General features: G+C 39.8%; 1 protein-coding gene across 1 annotated transcript in view; it reads left to right on the top strand.

The window, feature by feature from the left end:
- LOC124794671 (serine/threonine-protein kinase Genghis Khan) overlaps positions 1–14,271 on the top strand; it is a 367,558-nt gene that overhangs the window by 344,533 nt on the left and 8,754 nt on the right. The window contains exons 31-32 of the mRNA XM_047258205.1: positions 5,732–5,849; positions 8,063–8,229. Of these exons, the coding sequence (XP_047114161.1) occupies positions 5,732–5,849; positions 8,063–8,229 (285 nt within the window). The remainder of the gene's footprint in view (positions 1–5,731; positions 5,850–8,062; positions 8,230–14,271) is intronic.

Genomic DNA, 14,271 nt, shown 5'->3' with positions numbered 1-14,271 from the left:
GTGGGAAAGAAATATTAACGGATTGAGTGCCAAATAGGAGGAACAAAGTTAGAACAGGTGGACAGTTTCAAGTACTTAGGATGCATATTCTCACAGGATGGCAACATAGTGAAAGAACTGGAAGCGAGGTGTAGCAAAGCTAATGCAGTGAGCGCTCAGCTATGATCTACTCTCTTCTGCAAGAAGGAAGTCAGTACCAAGACCAAGTTATCTGTGCACCGTTCAATCTTTCGACCAACTTTGTTGTGTGGGAGCGAAAGCTGGGTGGATTCAGGTTACCTTATCAACATGATTGAGGTTACGGATATGAAAGTAGCTAGGATGATTGCAGGTACTAGTAGATGGGAACAATGGCAGGAGGTGTCCACAATGAGGAAATCAAAGAAAAACTGGGAATGAACTCTATAGATGTAGCAGTCAGGGCAAACTGGCTTAGATGGTGGGGTCATGTTACACGCATGGGAGAAGCAAGGTTACCCAAGAGACTCATGGGTTCAGCAGTAGAGGGTAGGAGGAGTCAGGGCAGACCAAGGAGAAGGTACCTGGATTCGGTTAAGAATGATTTTGAAGTAATAGGTTTAACATCAGAAGAGGCACCAATGTTAGCACTGAACAGGGGATCATGGAACACTGAAAGGCATAATCAGTCTTAAATGGTGATGATGATGATGACGTATTTTAGAGCTGTACTTGAATCCTTTGCTGTACAATTTGCAAGACGTATGGGAACCGCAAGATTTCTGTAGACAGTATTTTTCGAGATGAATTGAGGCGGCAAAGTCGTAGTGTAATTCCCATAATTAATATCCTCTCAGACTATGAAGAGCAACGTCTGACATTTTATGTAAGGTTGCGTGACATAAATGAAAATTAACTGGAAAAGTGCAAAGGTAATGAAAAAAGGAATTGAAGACTTGAAGGATAGTGTGCTAATTACAAACTGGAAAGTTGTACACAAAACCTTTGGTGTTAATGAAGAATATCAAGTATTCTATAAATAATTGATGAGTGAGGCAACTTGCTGAGTGGTTGAGGTGCTAAATCATTGAGAGGTATAACAGAGGAAGAGGGAGACTGTAGAAGAAGGTGTGAGTGCAGGATGAGCAAAATAAGGATCATTGAATAGGATTGGAGATGAGTACGGTGCAGGTGCTAGTTGAGATTGTTCCCCATAATCCTTACAATTTGTATTGAATGGTTTGTTCTTTAGTATAAATGCTCCATCAGTTTTGTTATCAGATGCTACATTTTCATTAATGAAAATTACGAAGCTGAAAAAATTCCTGTCTTGTGTTTTTAATATAAAGAGTAGACATGCAGTCCTGCTACACACAGAAATCCCTGTGCCACTGTAGCATAGGGTGCCACTAGAGGAGAGGCAGCAAAAGCTTGCAGAACTGCACATGTGCACATGGGTGTACCAGTGCTTGGCCTACCCCCACCCCCCCACCCCACCCCCCCTACCACCACTGCACGGCACATCTCGACTTCCTTAGATCCGTCTCACCTTTGATCAGTCCTTCACAGAACTACTCGGAAATTTTATGTACCAATTAAATGCACCTGTGTTTCTTCCAGCATGTGGTGCAATATTTTTCGAAATGCTAGTGCTGTTTATTCCATGCTATTTGCTTGTTTGTAGGAAGTTTAAAAGTGCAGTGATTGTTGCAGTGACACATACACTCAGAAAGAAGAGGCAGTTTAGTGACCGGTCATTGCAAGCCTTTAAAGGATTTCACATAATCACTGGCCACCATAAATTTGCTTTACAACACAATGCACAGGAAATTTAAAGATTTAGTTGGCAGTGAAAGAGCAAAAAAGTTGGTGGACCTAAAAGATTGTAGTACCGCACAGTGAGCTGATCCAAATGTGAATAACTCTTGAAAATCATGGTGTTCATGCTGTCTGTTTTTGTACATGTCTGCTTTCAGAAATCCAGTGTATTTACAGCCCATTGCATTGTTTGTTATGCTACACCACAAAGATGCCGTGCTACAGAGGCGAAATTTAACCGACGGGAAGAAGATGCTGTGATATGCAAATGATTAGCTTTTCAGAGCATTCACACATGGTTGGCGCCGGTAGCGACACCTACAACATACTGACGTGAGGAAAGTTTCCAACCGATTTCTCATACACAAACAGCAGTTGACCAGCGTTGCCAGGTGAAACGTTGTTGTGATGCCTCGTGTAAGGAGGAGAAATGCGTACTATCACATTTCCGACTTTGATAAAGGTCGGATTGTAGCCCATCGCAATCGCGGTTTATCGTATCATGACATTGCTGCTCGCATTGGTCGAGATCAAATGACTGTTAGCAGAATATGAAATCGTTGGGTTTAGAAGGGTAATTCGGAACTCCGTTCTGGATCCCAACGTCCTCGTATCACTAGCAGTTGAGATGACAGGCATCCTATCCACATGGCTGTAACGGATGTGCAGCCACATCTTGATCACTGAGTCAACAGATGGGGACGTTTGCAAGACAACAACCATCTGCACAAACAGTTTGACGACGTTTGCAGCAGCATGGACTATCAGCTCGGAGACCATGGCTGCGGTTACCCTTGACGCTGCATCACAGACAGGAGCGCCTGCGATGTTGTACTCAATGACGAACCTGGGTGCACGAATGGCAAAACGTCATTTTTTCGGATGAATCCAGGTTCTGTTTACAGCATCATGATGATCGCATCCATGTTTGGCAACATCGCAGTGAATGCAAATTGGAAGCGTGTATTCGTCATCACCATACTGGCATATCACCCGGCATGATGGTATGGGGTGCCATTGGTTACATGTCTCGGTCACCTCATGTGCGCACTGACGGCACTTTGAACAGTGGACGTTACATTTCAGATGTGTTACAACCCGTGGCTCTACCCTTCATTCGATACCTGCGAAATCCTACATTTCAGCAGGATAATGCATGACCGCATGTTGCAGGTCGTCTATGGATACAGAAAATGTTCGACTGCTGCCCTGGCTAGCACATTCTCCAGATCTCTCCACAATTGAAACTGTCTGGTCAATGGTGGCCAAGCAACTGTCTCGTCACAATACGCCAGTCACTACTCTTGATGAACAGTGGTATCGTGTTGAAGCTGCATGGGCAGCTGTACCTGTGCACGCCATCCAAGCTCTGTTTGACTCTATGCCCAGGTGTATCAAGGCCGTTATTACAGCCAGAGGTGGTTGTTCTGGGTTCTAATTTCTCAGGATCTATGCACCCAAATTGCTTGAAAATGTAATCACAAGTCAGTTCTAGTATAATATATGTGTCCAATGAATACCCTTTTATCATCTGCATTTCTGCTTGGTGTAGCAATTTTAATGGCCAGTTGTGTATTTAGCCAGCAACCAACTCTAGCGGCCCATCGTTGCACTATATCTACATCTGCTTCTACATCTATATTCTGCAAGCCACTTTATGATGTTTGACATAGGGCACTTTGTGTACCAGTGATACTTCATTTAAAGCAATCTACAAAATAGTGCTCATAATTGATTTGCTGCCAGTGAAAGACACAGTGAGAGGGCTCAATGTGCTGGAAACTATCAAAGAGGAAGTTGAAGCCATTGGCCTGAATTGGAAAATCTTGGTCTCAGTTGGAGCATCAGTGATATAAGAGGGACAAACAGGTTCATTGAACTGTTATGCAAAGAATTACAGCAATTGACAGGCAATCTTTATGGGATTCATTGTTTTGTACATCAAGAAGCACTTTATGCTAAATTTAGGAGCGTGGAGCATGTCATGAAACTGGTGGTCTAAAAAGTAAATTTTTTGAAATCGCCATCAGTTTCAACAATTTTTAATGGGACTGAATGAAGAATATGGAAACATTATTTACTATTGCAAAGTATGTTGGTCAAGACAAAGGGATGCCTGGAACAATTTTCTGATTCAAAGCAGGCTGTTGTTCAGTTTCTGAAGGAAAAAGGGAAGTAGGAATCAAAATTAGAAGATTTGGGCAGGATTGCAGACATCACATTTTTTGGTTGATTTGACTGCAACAGTAATATCCATGTTTGGCTCAACCTATGTGTGTGGAAGGGGTTCTGATAATGAAACTAAATAAATTACTATTATGTGATAAGCTGAGTAACAAAAATCTGTGAAACTGCCTACACCTGTCCTGGCACTTTGTACCAGATATAAATTTTATTGTCTACAGTGAACCAAAAATAATTGAAAATAATGAAAATTTTGTTTTATTTGTGGTATAATGTGTTGAGAATTGTAGCCAGTGCAGTGTCTGTACAGAGGTTCTGGGTAATAAATTTTGTTTCTTTTAGATGTTGTTGTAATCATTTATTCCATCCCTGACAGCATGCTATAGTGACTATTTGTTTTTGCCCCCTTTTCTGTATCTCAGCTTAAATATTGTAAGATTTTTACATGGAACAATGTGCCTCAAAAGATTTTACTTGAGTAATGCATTTGTAAACCCAGCCTTTTATTTTTGTTGGTGCATTTTCTTGTACTGATAATCAGTAACAGTGTAATAATGCTCTCCATGATGTGTTGTACATAACTTCATATTTTCGAATTTCCTAATATAGCATAATATGAAACGAAACCGCATGCAAGCCATTCCACATTACTTGTGTGAATGGTATGCCATATAAACGGCACATTTGCAGCTACCCCACCTTCCCACTCAGACAGCTTGGTGTGGAGTCAAAAGAGAGAGATCTGCAGGCATGCTGAGTTCATGGCCTGTCCTTGCACTAGGGGAGACAAACCGAAATGACCCAGCTTATTGTTAGAATGTAGTATTGTGTGTTAATTCATTCATTGCAGCAGTGGAACTGATACAGCTGTGCTGTGCCAGTCCATTTGACTTATTTAGCCATCTAGATTAACCTGGCAGAGCTGCATCATTTCCGATGCTAAAGAAAACAAATTCCTAGACACTGCTCCACTTTATCAGTGGGCTGCGTCATATTATTTTGGTTCCTCTAGTGGCCTATTACAGTACTGCTGCACGCAGATTTCTATATATCAGAACCACAAACTGGGATTACCTCTTGTATAATCAATTGCTTAGAAGAATGTCAGGAAATCAGTTGTTAAAGCAAAGACATAGCTGATATAGACTCTGTAAAATTTTTAGTTGTAAATAAAGATAAGAATTTAAATTGGAGAATGAATAATTGGTGTCTACTGTAGCATCTCTCTCTCTCTCTCTCTCTCTCTCTCTCTCTCTCTCTCTCTCTCTCTGTGTGTGTGTGTGTGTGTGTGTGTGTGTGTGTCCATGCTTTAAAGTCATTGATCTTTTCATGGTCCCCTTTGTATATAGCCATTTAGTTGTCATCTTTTTGTACAGAAAATTAGAATTATTCTCAAAAAACTGTTTTTATACCCACGTGCTTGCACCTGCAGGTATCGGAAATAAAGATAATTTAGTTTACTGTTCACTGACTAAAATTGTGTCCTCAAATTCCATTACAGAGAGGTCACCACTCAGTGGAAGAGTCAGCGAAATATGAATTGATAATTTAAGTAAGATGTCATTTGCCGTTATCTTTATTATGTGAGAATAACTGTTCACCTTTACTAAAAAAAAAAAAATACATAATTATAGTATATTGGTCTCTCTCATTAGCTGTAACTTTGTAACTGAATTATATTACTAATTTTTTATACAAATCCTGTAATCTAATCAGATAATTATTAGTGACAGCATGTTATGAGATATATAATTAACAATTTTATTTTTAGCTGTTCCATTCAGGATCAAAGCTGGCACATGCTCCACCCAGACATCCTTCTCATTCAGAGCAGCGACGTATTTCAGGGCATACACAGCGTCCAGCTCAAACATATTCAGGTCATAACGGTAAGAATGATGTTACTCATTGGTCTTTGATTTCTCTCTCTCTCTCTCTCTCTCTCTCTCTCTCTCTCTCTCTCTCTCTCTGTGTGTGTGTGTGTGTGTGTGTGTGTGGGGGGGGGGGGGGGGGGGGGGCGGGGCTATGTGAAGCCTGTTCATATTATTCTTATCTGGATTTTGCTCAATGTTGTTGTGTACTATCTCTCATGTGAAGTTAAACCACTAATTGCCAAAGTGTTTTTCTTCAGTCAGCATTTATTCCTGGGTTGTTTGGCTGACACAAATTCTGGGAAAAAGAATGTAACACTTAAAAAATGAAGTAATCTTGATGTAAACATCATATTTTAGGCAAATCCCAGATGAGAATCAAGGGGCATGCCAGTCTCCTTTTACATTTGCTTTTGTTTTTTGTGCCATATAAAAAGCATTCAATATGGGGTTCCACATTGTAGACTGGAACACCTGAGGGGGATGCCTTCAGGTATGGATAGCGTTCCTGCCCTTCTTGGATCAGAAGCAGTGGATGATTGAACACAATATGCTCTTGCCACCATCCTTTTGAATTTTCATTTGTGAGGCATTAAATGATGGGAACAGTACATGTCCCAGTGCTCGTATCCATATCGCACTGCTTTCCCATGAATGAAGTGTTTTAGATAATGGCATCCGTAATATCCAATCAGTTGCTCATCAGTGCTCAGGCTGGCAGAAACAACATGACATTTCATATTCTGCTTATCCTATCAAGGGAAGAAATTTGAAAAGATTATTTCTTTCATCAGGTGGGATTCTATTCAGATGTATGTTATCATTGAGATTTATCTGGCATTTCATTTCCATATGTGTTGCTGCTCATACTCTGTCATACTCACTGTATATCAAAGTCTTCCTCTTCATTCTAATATAAGAATGTGGTATCCAGTGAGGAGCAGTATACCTAAGAACTTTTTTAATGCAATCATTGGATCCAAGATGAAATTGTTGTTCTGGGTAGTGTACTGGACTCTTTCACTGGAAGTCAACTTTCATATTGTTCATCAAACTCTCCTTAAAATGATCAGCTGCAAACTTTCCTTTTAGTGCTGTTACCAAATGGAATTAGTGCTGTTCAGTTTTTACTAGATCAGGTAGATATTACTGTACCTTGCATCTTCCTTTGTCCAGTTCTTCTTGCAGTGGCGTACTTTTTCTTCATCCGCCCTTTCTTCCAAGGTACCGAGAACATCAGCTGGAAACATATGTGCCAGAGTATTGTAGACTGTACCATCACAGCGATACATCTCATTTACACTATGTGGAGGGAGCTTGATGATGTTGGGGGTATCGTGCACTTAACCCTCACCATCAGAAGAAGCCATGAAATTGGGGTCATTTGCAATGTCCTCAATTTCCCTTGTAGAAAGTGCTTGATAGTGACACATTGTGCCTGGAGAGAAACAGTAAACAAAATGTTGTTTTAGGCAGAACTTTCCATACTCCTCAGATGCGAGTTGAAATTCAGAGAGCCCTCTCGGGAAACTGAAATAACCCTTGGAAAAAAAAATTGATAAACATCTTATAAACCCATTATAGGACATGCCATTACACAGGCACTATTTACCTAACAATATAACTTACATTATTTTGAAAATATTCAACTTGTGTAACTAAGAAAAACGCTACTTCTTCCCACACATAATCCAGTAAACTTCATTCATTAAGAACAGCTGATGATGAATCATTCTAGTCGATAATATAAGACAGTGACAGATGCTGCCAACATAATTACAAATACAGCATTTCCGTTACAAACACAAATCCCCAAATGGGGATCATAGCAGTTGATGGGCTAATGTAATATCTCTTAGCATTGCTCTCTGAAGATTGTAAACTCTCTGAGCTCAGCACTAATTTTTAAATTCCTCATTCGTTCCTACAGCTGCTGCGCTTGTTACTGAATGTCACTTGTTCTACTTGGAACTCTACAGATTTTATAAGCCCAGCTTTAATAAATGTTGAATGATTAATAATAAACAAAACACTAAAACTCAATAGAAAAAGTCAAGCAGACTGTTGTGAATATATGCATAATTCACGGTAAAATGTACCTGTTGTATAATTTAAATGACCATGAAGAAGATAGTGTACTTCTTGGAAATAAGGGTGGTAAATAACATCCAAGACTGTAAAAGCCAAAACTTCACAGTCACTTTATCTCCACCTGTATCATGGTTGTTCAGGTTCTACATCGTCACGTCGTTCAGCTGCTCCACCTAGGCCTGCTGTTACACCACCCTCATTGCCAAGATCTCCGGATGGTCCACCAATGGATTCAGAGTCTTCCCTTCTGCATCATCATGCATCACTGGCATTGGGTAGCGTACCTTCTCTACATGAAGTGGGCAAGGTAAGCAAAATAAGTCTCTTCATACAATTAAATTTCAGTAATTCAACTGAATGCATATATTTTTATCTAATATTTATTGATGCTATCAAATTACTGACCTGCTCCCTTGTTGTTTATAATGTATGGTGTAAAACATGTTTATACTAAGACAATTGCAGTTTACTGACAAATCTTATGCTGTTTTTCAGCTTAATACAAAATGAAAGTATAGAAATTGAGGGAAAAATCAGAAAATGAATTCATTCAGTTGAACATATTCTCTCCCCCCTTCCCTTTTACCTATACCTTTTTTATGATAAATCAGTCATATGACATCCAAATATGGAGGAATGCCTCTGTCTCCAGGCATCTCCATGCTTTAGAACCTTGAGACATATACATTCGCATTGCTGCTGCATCTTTTCAAATGTCTCTTGCCCACTCTGCATTAGGATGTTACACTTTCCACCTTCTAATACCATGTCACCCTCACATCAACCCCATTAAATTTTATTTACATTCCCTCCACAAACATTCCTTCACCCTAGCCAGATTACGCTCCCATATTTTATTTACTCAGGCTTGTCTGACATTTGGCATTACCCCCAAAGGCCTCACACTTAAAGTTCCCATCTCTGGCTGTAACCCTTCTTTCCATCAGTCCCTATACCAGTTCCAAACTGAACAATCCATTGCCCTCACCCAGGTAATCCTTCACCTACACGTCAACTCAGCCAATGAACACACCCGTCAACTCCTATCCTTAATAAAAGTCCTCAATCTTTCCTCTCCCACATCCACACCGGCTGTTCAGAGCATCCTCCTAAAGGCCAACCGCAAATTAGAACAGCATGCCACCCTCCACCTCAAAAAACTATCCAATCTCCTGGTTTCCCACCTCCGGAAAGGCAACTCACTCACCCTTCACAACCTTTCCAGCAAACCTCAACCTCCTCTCATTGCACACAGACCCAGTCTCTCCCATCTACTCAATCTCCCACTTCCAGCTCCACTCCCCCCAAAACCTCAAAATTCTAATCAACACAATCTGGAACCACAACACCCTAATTCCGTAGTTAACCTTTCCTCCAAACCTCTCTCCCAATCCGAAACCTCTGTCCTATCCAAAGGCCTCACCTTCAGCCCTACTCCCAGATTCAACCAAGGCCCAAACTCTCTGCCTTTACAAATGTCTGCTTGTGTCTGTGTATGTGCGGATGGATATGTGTGTGTGTGCGCGAGTGTATACCTGTCCTTTTTTCCCCCTAAGGTAAGTCTTTCCACTCCCGGGATTGGAATGACTCCGTACCCTCTCCCTTAAAACCCACATCCTTTCGTCTTTCCCTCTCCTTCCCTCTTTCCTGATGAAGCAACCATTGGTTGCAAAAGCTTGAATTTTGTGTGTATGTTTGTGTTTGTTTGTGTGTCTATCAACATGCCAGTGCTTTCGTTTGGTAAGTGGTAAAAATGAGCCTCAGTTGCAGAATGTTACTGGTTTCAGCTAGAGTAATCTAGCCTTCTTCAAAATCATAACATAAACTAATACATGCCAGAATAAGGCACGGTCAAACATAACAAGCTAAAGTACCGTGGTACCATGTTAAGCTACATTGGAACTGACTGTGGCATGCAGATATGTACCGAGCAAGACAGCCGATCATGCGCATGTGCACACGGAAAGTCAAAGGTGCCTGCCATTGGCTGTCTTTATTTTATGTACTGGGAAATTACCTATAATGTTAAACCGTAAATTTGTGAGAGAACAAGGCATCGGGATTCTATCTACTTAGTCAGTTCCAACATAGCGTGCGCAGCTAACAGACTGCTTTCCTCTAAGTGGAGCCCGGGCTGTTCCTCAGCTAAATAATGTAGCTTGACATGGTGCCACAGTACTTGAGCTTTTTATGTTTGACAGTGCCTTATTCTGGCATGTATGAGTTTATTTTATGCTTCTGAACAAGGCTAGATTACTCTAGCTGAAACCTGGGTAAAGACCAGTAAAATTTCGCAACTGAGGCAGATTTTTGACATATTAATTAATCACAGTTGCTGACAGGGCTGCAACACATTAAAAATTCTTATATTTATTTGTTTATTTAATCTCGGCCACTTTTGAGCTAGACCAGTAGTCATTACATATCTAATACCTTTTACGCGAATTATTATGACAATTTGTGTATGTTTTGTGTGTGTGTGTTTTATTTCATTTATTTCTTCATGTTCTGAATATTAAACTAAGTTTACTTTTTCTAGCATACAATTTTTTATTTCTGTTTGTTTCTGCTACTACTGCAACAATATTTAAATGGTTATCTGTCCACATTATGTAAATGTTAATTTCTCTTAATGTTGTAAGTAAAAGCTAGTTGTACACAGTGATAGTAAATTTTCCATTCTTGGTAAGTGACAAGCTTCATTTTCAAAACTGAAATTCTAAAAGCTCTCGAGACTATTTTTTTTTTTTTTTTTAATAAAATTGCAGCCAAATAGCCATATACAGTTACTTTGCTTAACATTTTATATTTACATTTTACATTTTTGCATATTCATTTATCGATTTCACTCTTTTACTGCACAGTTCTATGTGATATCGTTCACAGGCTTCGTTACACAGTTCACATACACATGTTGCGGTTGGGTCGTGATAAGTTTTGTTTTTGCAGATTAGATGATGAAAGCCGTAAATAGAAAGTCTAGTTATGACATGTCGCTGTTCAAAGTTTGGTGCTGTCCATGAGCGGTTCGTCATTGCTTCGGTGCCATAAAACTCCAGCCATATTTTTTCTCGTTTGTCCTCCACGATCTTCAGTTGCTTTCTGGAAGCCCTGGTGTGTGGCATCATATATCGAAGGCTGATGTCTTCAATTAGGAATGTCTCTCTCGCTAGCAGGTACACTAGTCTAGATCTTGTTGTCTTTGAAAGACCTAGTGCTCTTTTTAGATAGGTCAATTTTACCTTTTCTAGTGTTTCTAGATTTTTTTCTGTCAGGTGGCCCCATATAACCTCCATCCCATAGGCCAGGATTGGCAAGATTTTTGTGTTGAATAATTTCATGGCTGTTTCTAGACTGAGTAGGTGGATGTTTTTTATGTCCTGTATTGCTATTATTGCTTGGGCTGCACGTTCTGTTGTATGTTTTGTGAAGCATTTGGCTGTTGGTTGCAGTGTCACTCCTAGGTATTTAAAGTCTGATGAGATTTTTATTTTTTGTCCTCTGATACTGATTACCGCACTCTTGGGTGTTTTGCCTCCTTTTCTGAAAATTACCATTTCTGTCTTTGTTATGTTTATGTGTAGTTTGTGTTCACTGCACCATCTGTCTATTTTCTCACTGATTCTCTGCAGCTTCTGTATATCTGTTGAACCTACGGCTATGTCGTCAGCGTATGCATATACATACACATCATCTTCATTTTCTCCAATTCGGAGTACTTCTTCAGTGGCAAGAATGTACAGCAAAGGGCTCATTGGGTCACCCTGTAAGACTCTGTCCGATAGCAGAATGGGGTTCGAAAAAGAGAGGTTGTCTGATATTGTAATTAAGTTGTATTCGAGGATTGACTTGATTATTCTTGCCCATACGCTATCTTCTCTCATTGTGTTTTCCAGTTTTCGGACTATGAGCTCTCTTTCCAATAGGTCAAAGGCTTTGGTAAAGTCTATGAACACTGTGTAGAACATTTGTTTCTTTTGTAGCGCATCATCGATGTTGTTTAGAAGAAGCCTGACTGCCGTAAGTGTTGATCTTCCAGATCTGAAACCCATTTGTCGTTCTGGGAGATGACTGTCCACAGAGGCTTGGATTTTTTGTGTTATTATCTTTGAAAACATCTTGAATTGAGTATTTTCCAGGGCTATGCCTCTGTACTTGTTTGGGTCCATTGGGTCTCCTCTACCTTTGTAGAGAACTTTTATTGTCGAGTGTCTCCATTGTGTCGGAATTCTTCCAAGTTCCAGGCATTTGTTAAACAGTTTGGTCCATATGTGTTGGAGGACCTCTTTTGCATCTTTTATATGTTCATTATGTATATTATCAGGTCCTGCTGCTTTCTTGTTCTTCAGTGCTTTTATTACTTCTTTCACGTCATCTTCATTTAGGGGTTCCCATGTGTTCTCTTTTTCCTTAGTTTGATGTTTTTTCTTTTTCTTTGGGGGTGTTTTGAGTCCTCATTTGTTCAGTATCTTACTGAAGTGGTCTTCCCATTCCTTCAGGTCTATATTTGGTGTATGAGCCATTTTTCTTGGTCTTGCTGCTATGTATGGGTCTTTCTCTGCTTCATCCACTTCTCTTTTTGTCTCTCTTTCTATGTATTCTTTTTTCTTCTCTCCTATTAGTTTTTTGTAGATTCTCCTCTCTTCTGCATACAGTTTGTATGTTTCCTCGTCATGCTGGTTTCTTAGTTTGTGGAGGGTTCTTAGAACAGTGTTCCTTTTGCTGTAGCATTCAGCATCGAACCACCTTTTGGCCGTCCTTGTTTTGGGGATTGTTTGTATCACTGAATTTTTTAGGAGGTCTTCTGTTTGGTCTGTTGCTTTTTCAAGGTCTCCTTCCTCTATGAAAGTTTCTATTTGTGTTCATTGTTCTTGCTGGTTTGTTAATTTTTCTATATAAATTTTTCTTTGTGTGATTTGGTGGGTCTTTCTTGCTGGCGGTGACATGACGATATTTATTTTTATCTTCATTGTAATGTGCTTTCGTATAGGAGTAATGGAGTTGTGCCATATTGACTGAATACTTCCTTCTATGTCTCCTCTTGTTAATGCGATATCAATGGTGCTCTTCCCATTGTGGCATATGTATGTAGGTATCTGTCTATCGTTAAGTAGGGTGAAACCATCTTCTTCTAGGGTTTCAACGACTAGTTTTGTTTTATAGTTTTCTGTGTCTATTCTGCAGTTGAGATAGCCTGCAATAATGGTGGGTTTGCTGTCGCATTGTTTGATGAGTGTGACTATTTCGTCAATTATTTCTACAGCATTTGTGTGCGGTTTAAAATAGGCTGCAATTATATTTATGTTTGCTGCTTCTATTAGCATACTATTTTCTTGTTTTATGATTTTTTTTGGTGGGCATCATCCAGGGTTTCAGTAGGATAGATATTCCTCCCATGGGTCATCCTCTTTCTCCCTTCTTTGCCATTAGGTGATAATTATAGAAATCTTTATGTTACCAGCTGTCTATCAGGAAGGTTTGTGTTAGAATTGCAAGATCCGAGTTTTGCAGAATGTCTGTTGGTGTTAGGTTAAGATCACTTTTTACTCCCTCTGTATTCCACAAGACTGCTTTTATTTCTTGCTCTTCTGGTTTTCTTCTTAGTTTAGTTGAGCTCTGCTCCCTCTTCCATTGATTGTCTTGGGAAACGAAATCGACGTACTTTTATGTTTTCTAGCCAGAATTCTGGTTCTTGTGTGATTTGTAGCTTTTCAAACGGAATGCCTACTTTGAAAGCTTTTTTGTCGCCCAGTGTGCGCAGTTCTTCACATTCTAGTTGTCACAGTATTCCGTTCTTGTTAAGGTATTTCACTGCTGTAGCAGTTCTCTTTAAGTTACCGATGTATAGCCACGCTGTTGTTTCTGCTGCTTCCATTTCTTCATCTTTTTTGGTACCCATTATGGTTTTATAATTACTCTGGTTTCTTCTGTACCAGCTCCTCCCTGCCACAGTACTCCAAGTCGGTTCCTCTAGTTCATTAACCTGATTTCGGGTTTTATTATGTTGCTCATGTGCATTGATTTGGACTTGTAGCTGATTTTGTTGCTGGAGCAGAGGATTTCTGTATATTGTTGTTCCCTCTGGTTTAACTTTGTTGTTGTATTTAGTTTGTATGTTGTTTCCATCAGTTTTGGTTTTCTCTGCGTCTAGGTGGCTTTCCTTTTCTAGAGTTTTCTTTATTTGCTCTTGTATTAACATCCCTAGTCGGTTTTTTAGGAAATCAGTTATCTCCTCCACTTTATGCCTCAGTTCTCCCATTTCCGTCTTATTTCCATCTTTTTTTGCTTTTTCCAGAAAGCTACCCACACCGATGTTTCCGTTGAAGTTCTTCTCAGATCCTGTAGGTGT

This window comes from Schistocerca piceifrons, chromosome 4 (assembly GCF_021461385.2).
Source record: "Schistocerca piceifrons isolate TAMUIC-IGC-003096 chromosome 4, iqSchPice1.1, whole genome shotgun sequence".
Taxonomy (NCBI): domain Eukaryota; kingdom Metazoa; phylum Arthropoda; class Insecta; order Orthoptera; family Acrididae; genus Schistocerca; species Schistocerca piceifrons.
The sequence above is the reverse complement of the archived record's forward strand: the minus strand, read 5'-3'. Positions and strand labels throughout refer to the sequence as shown.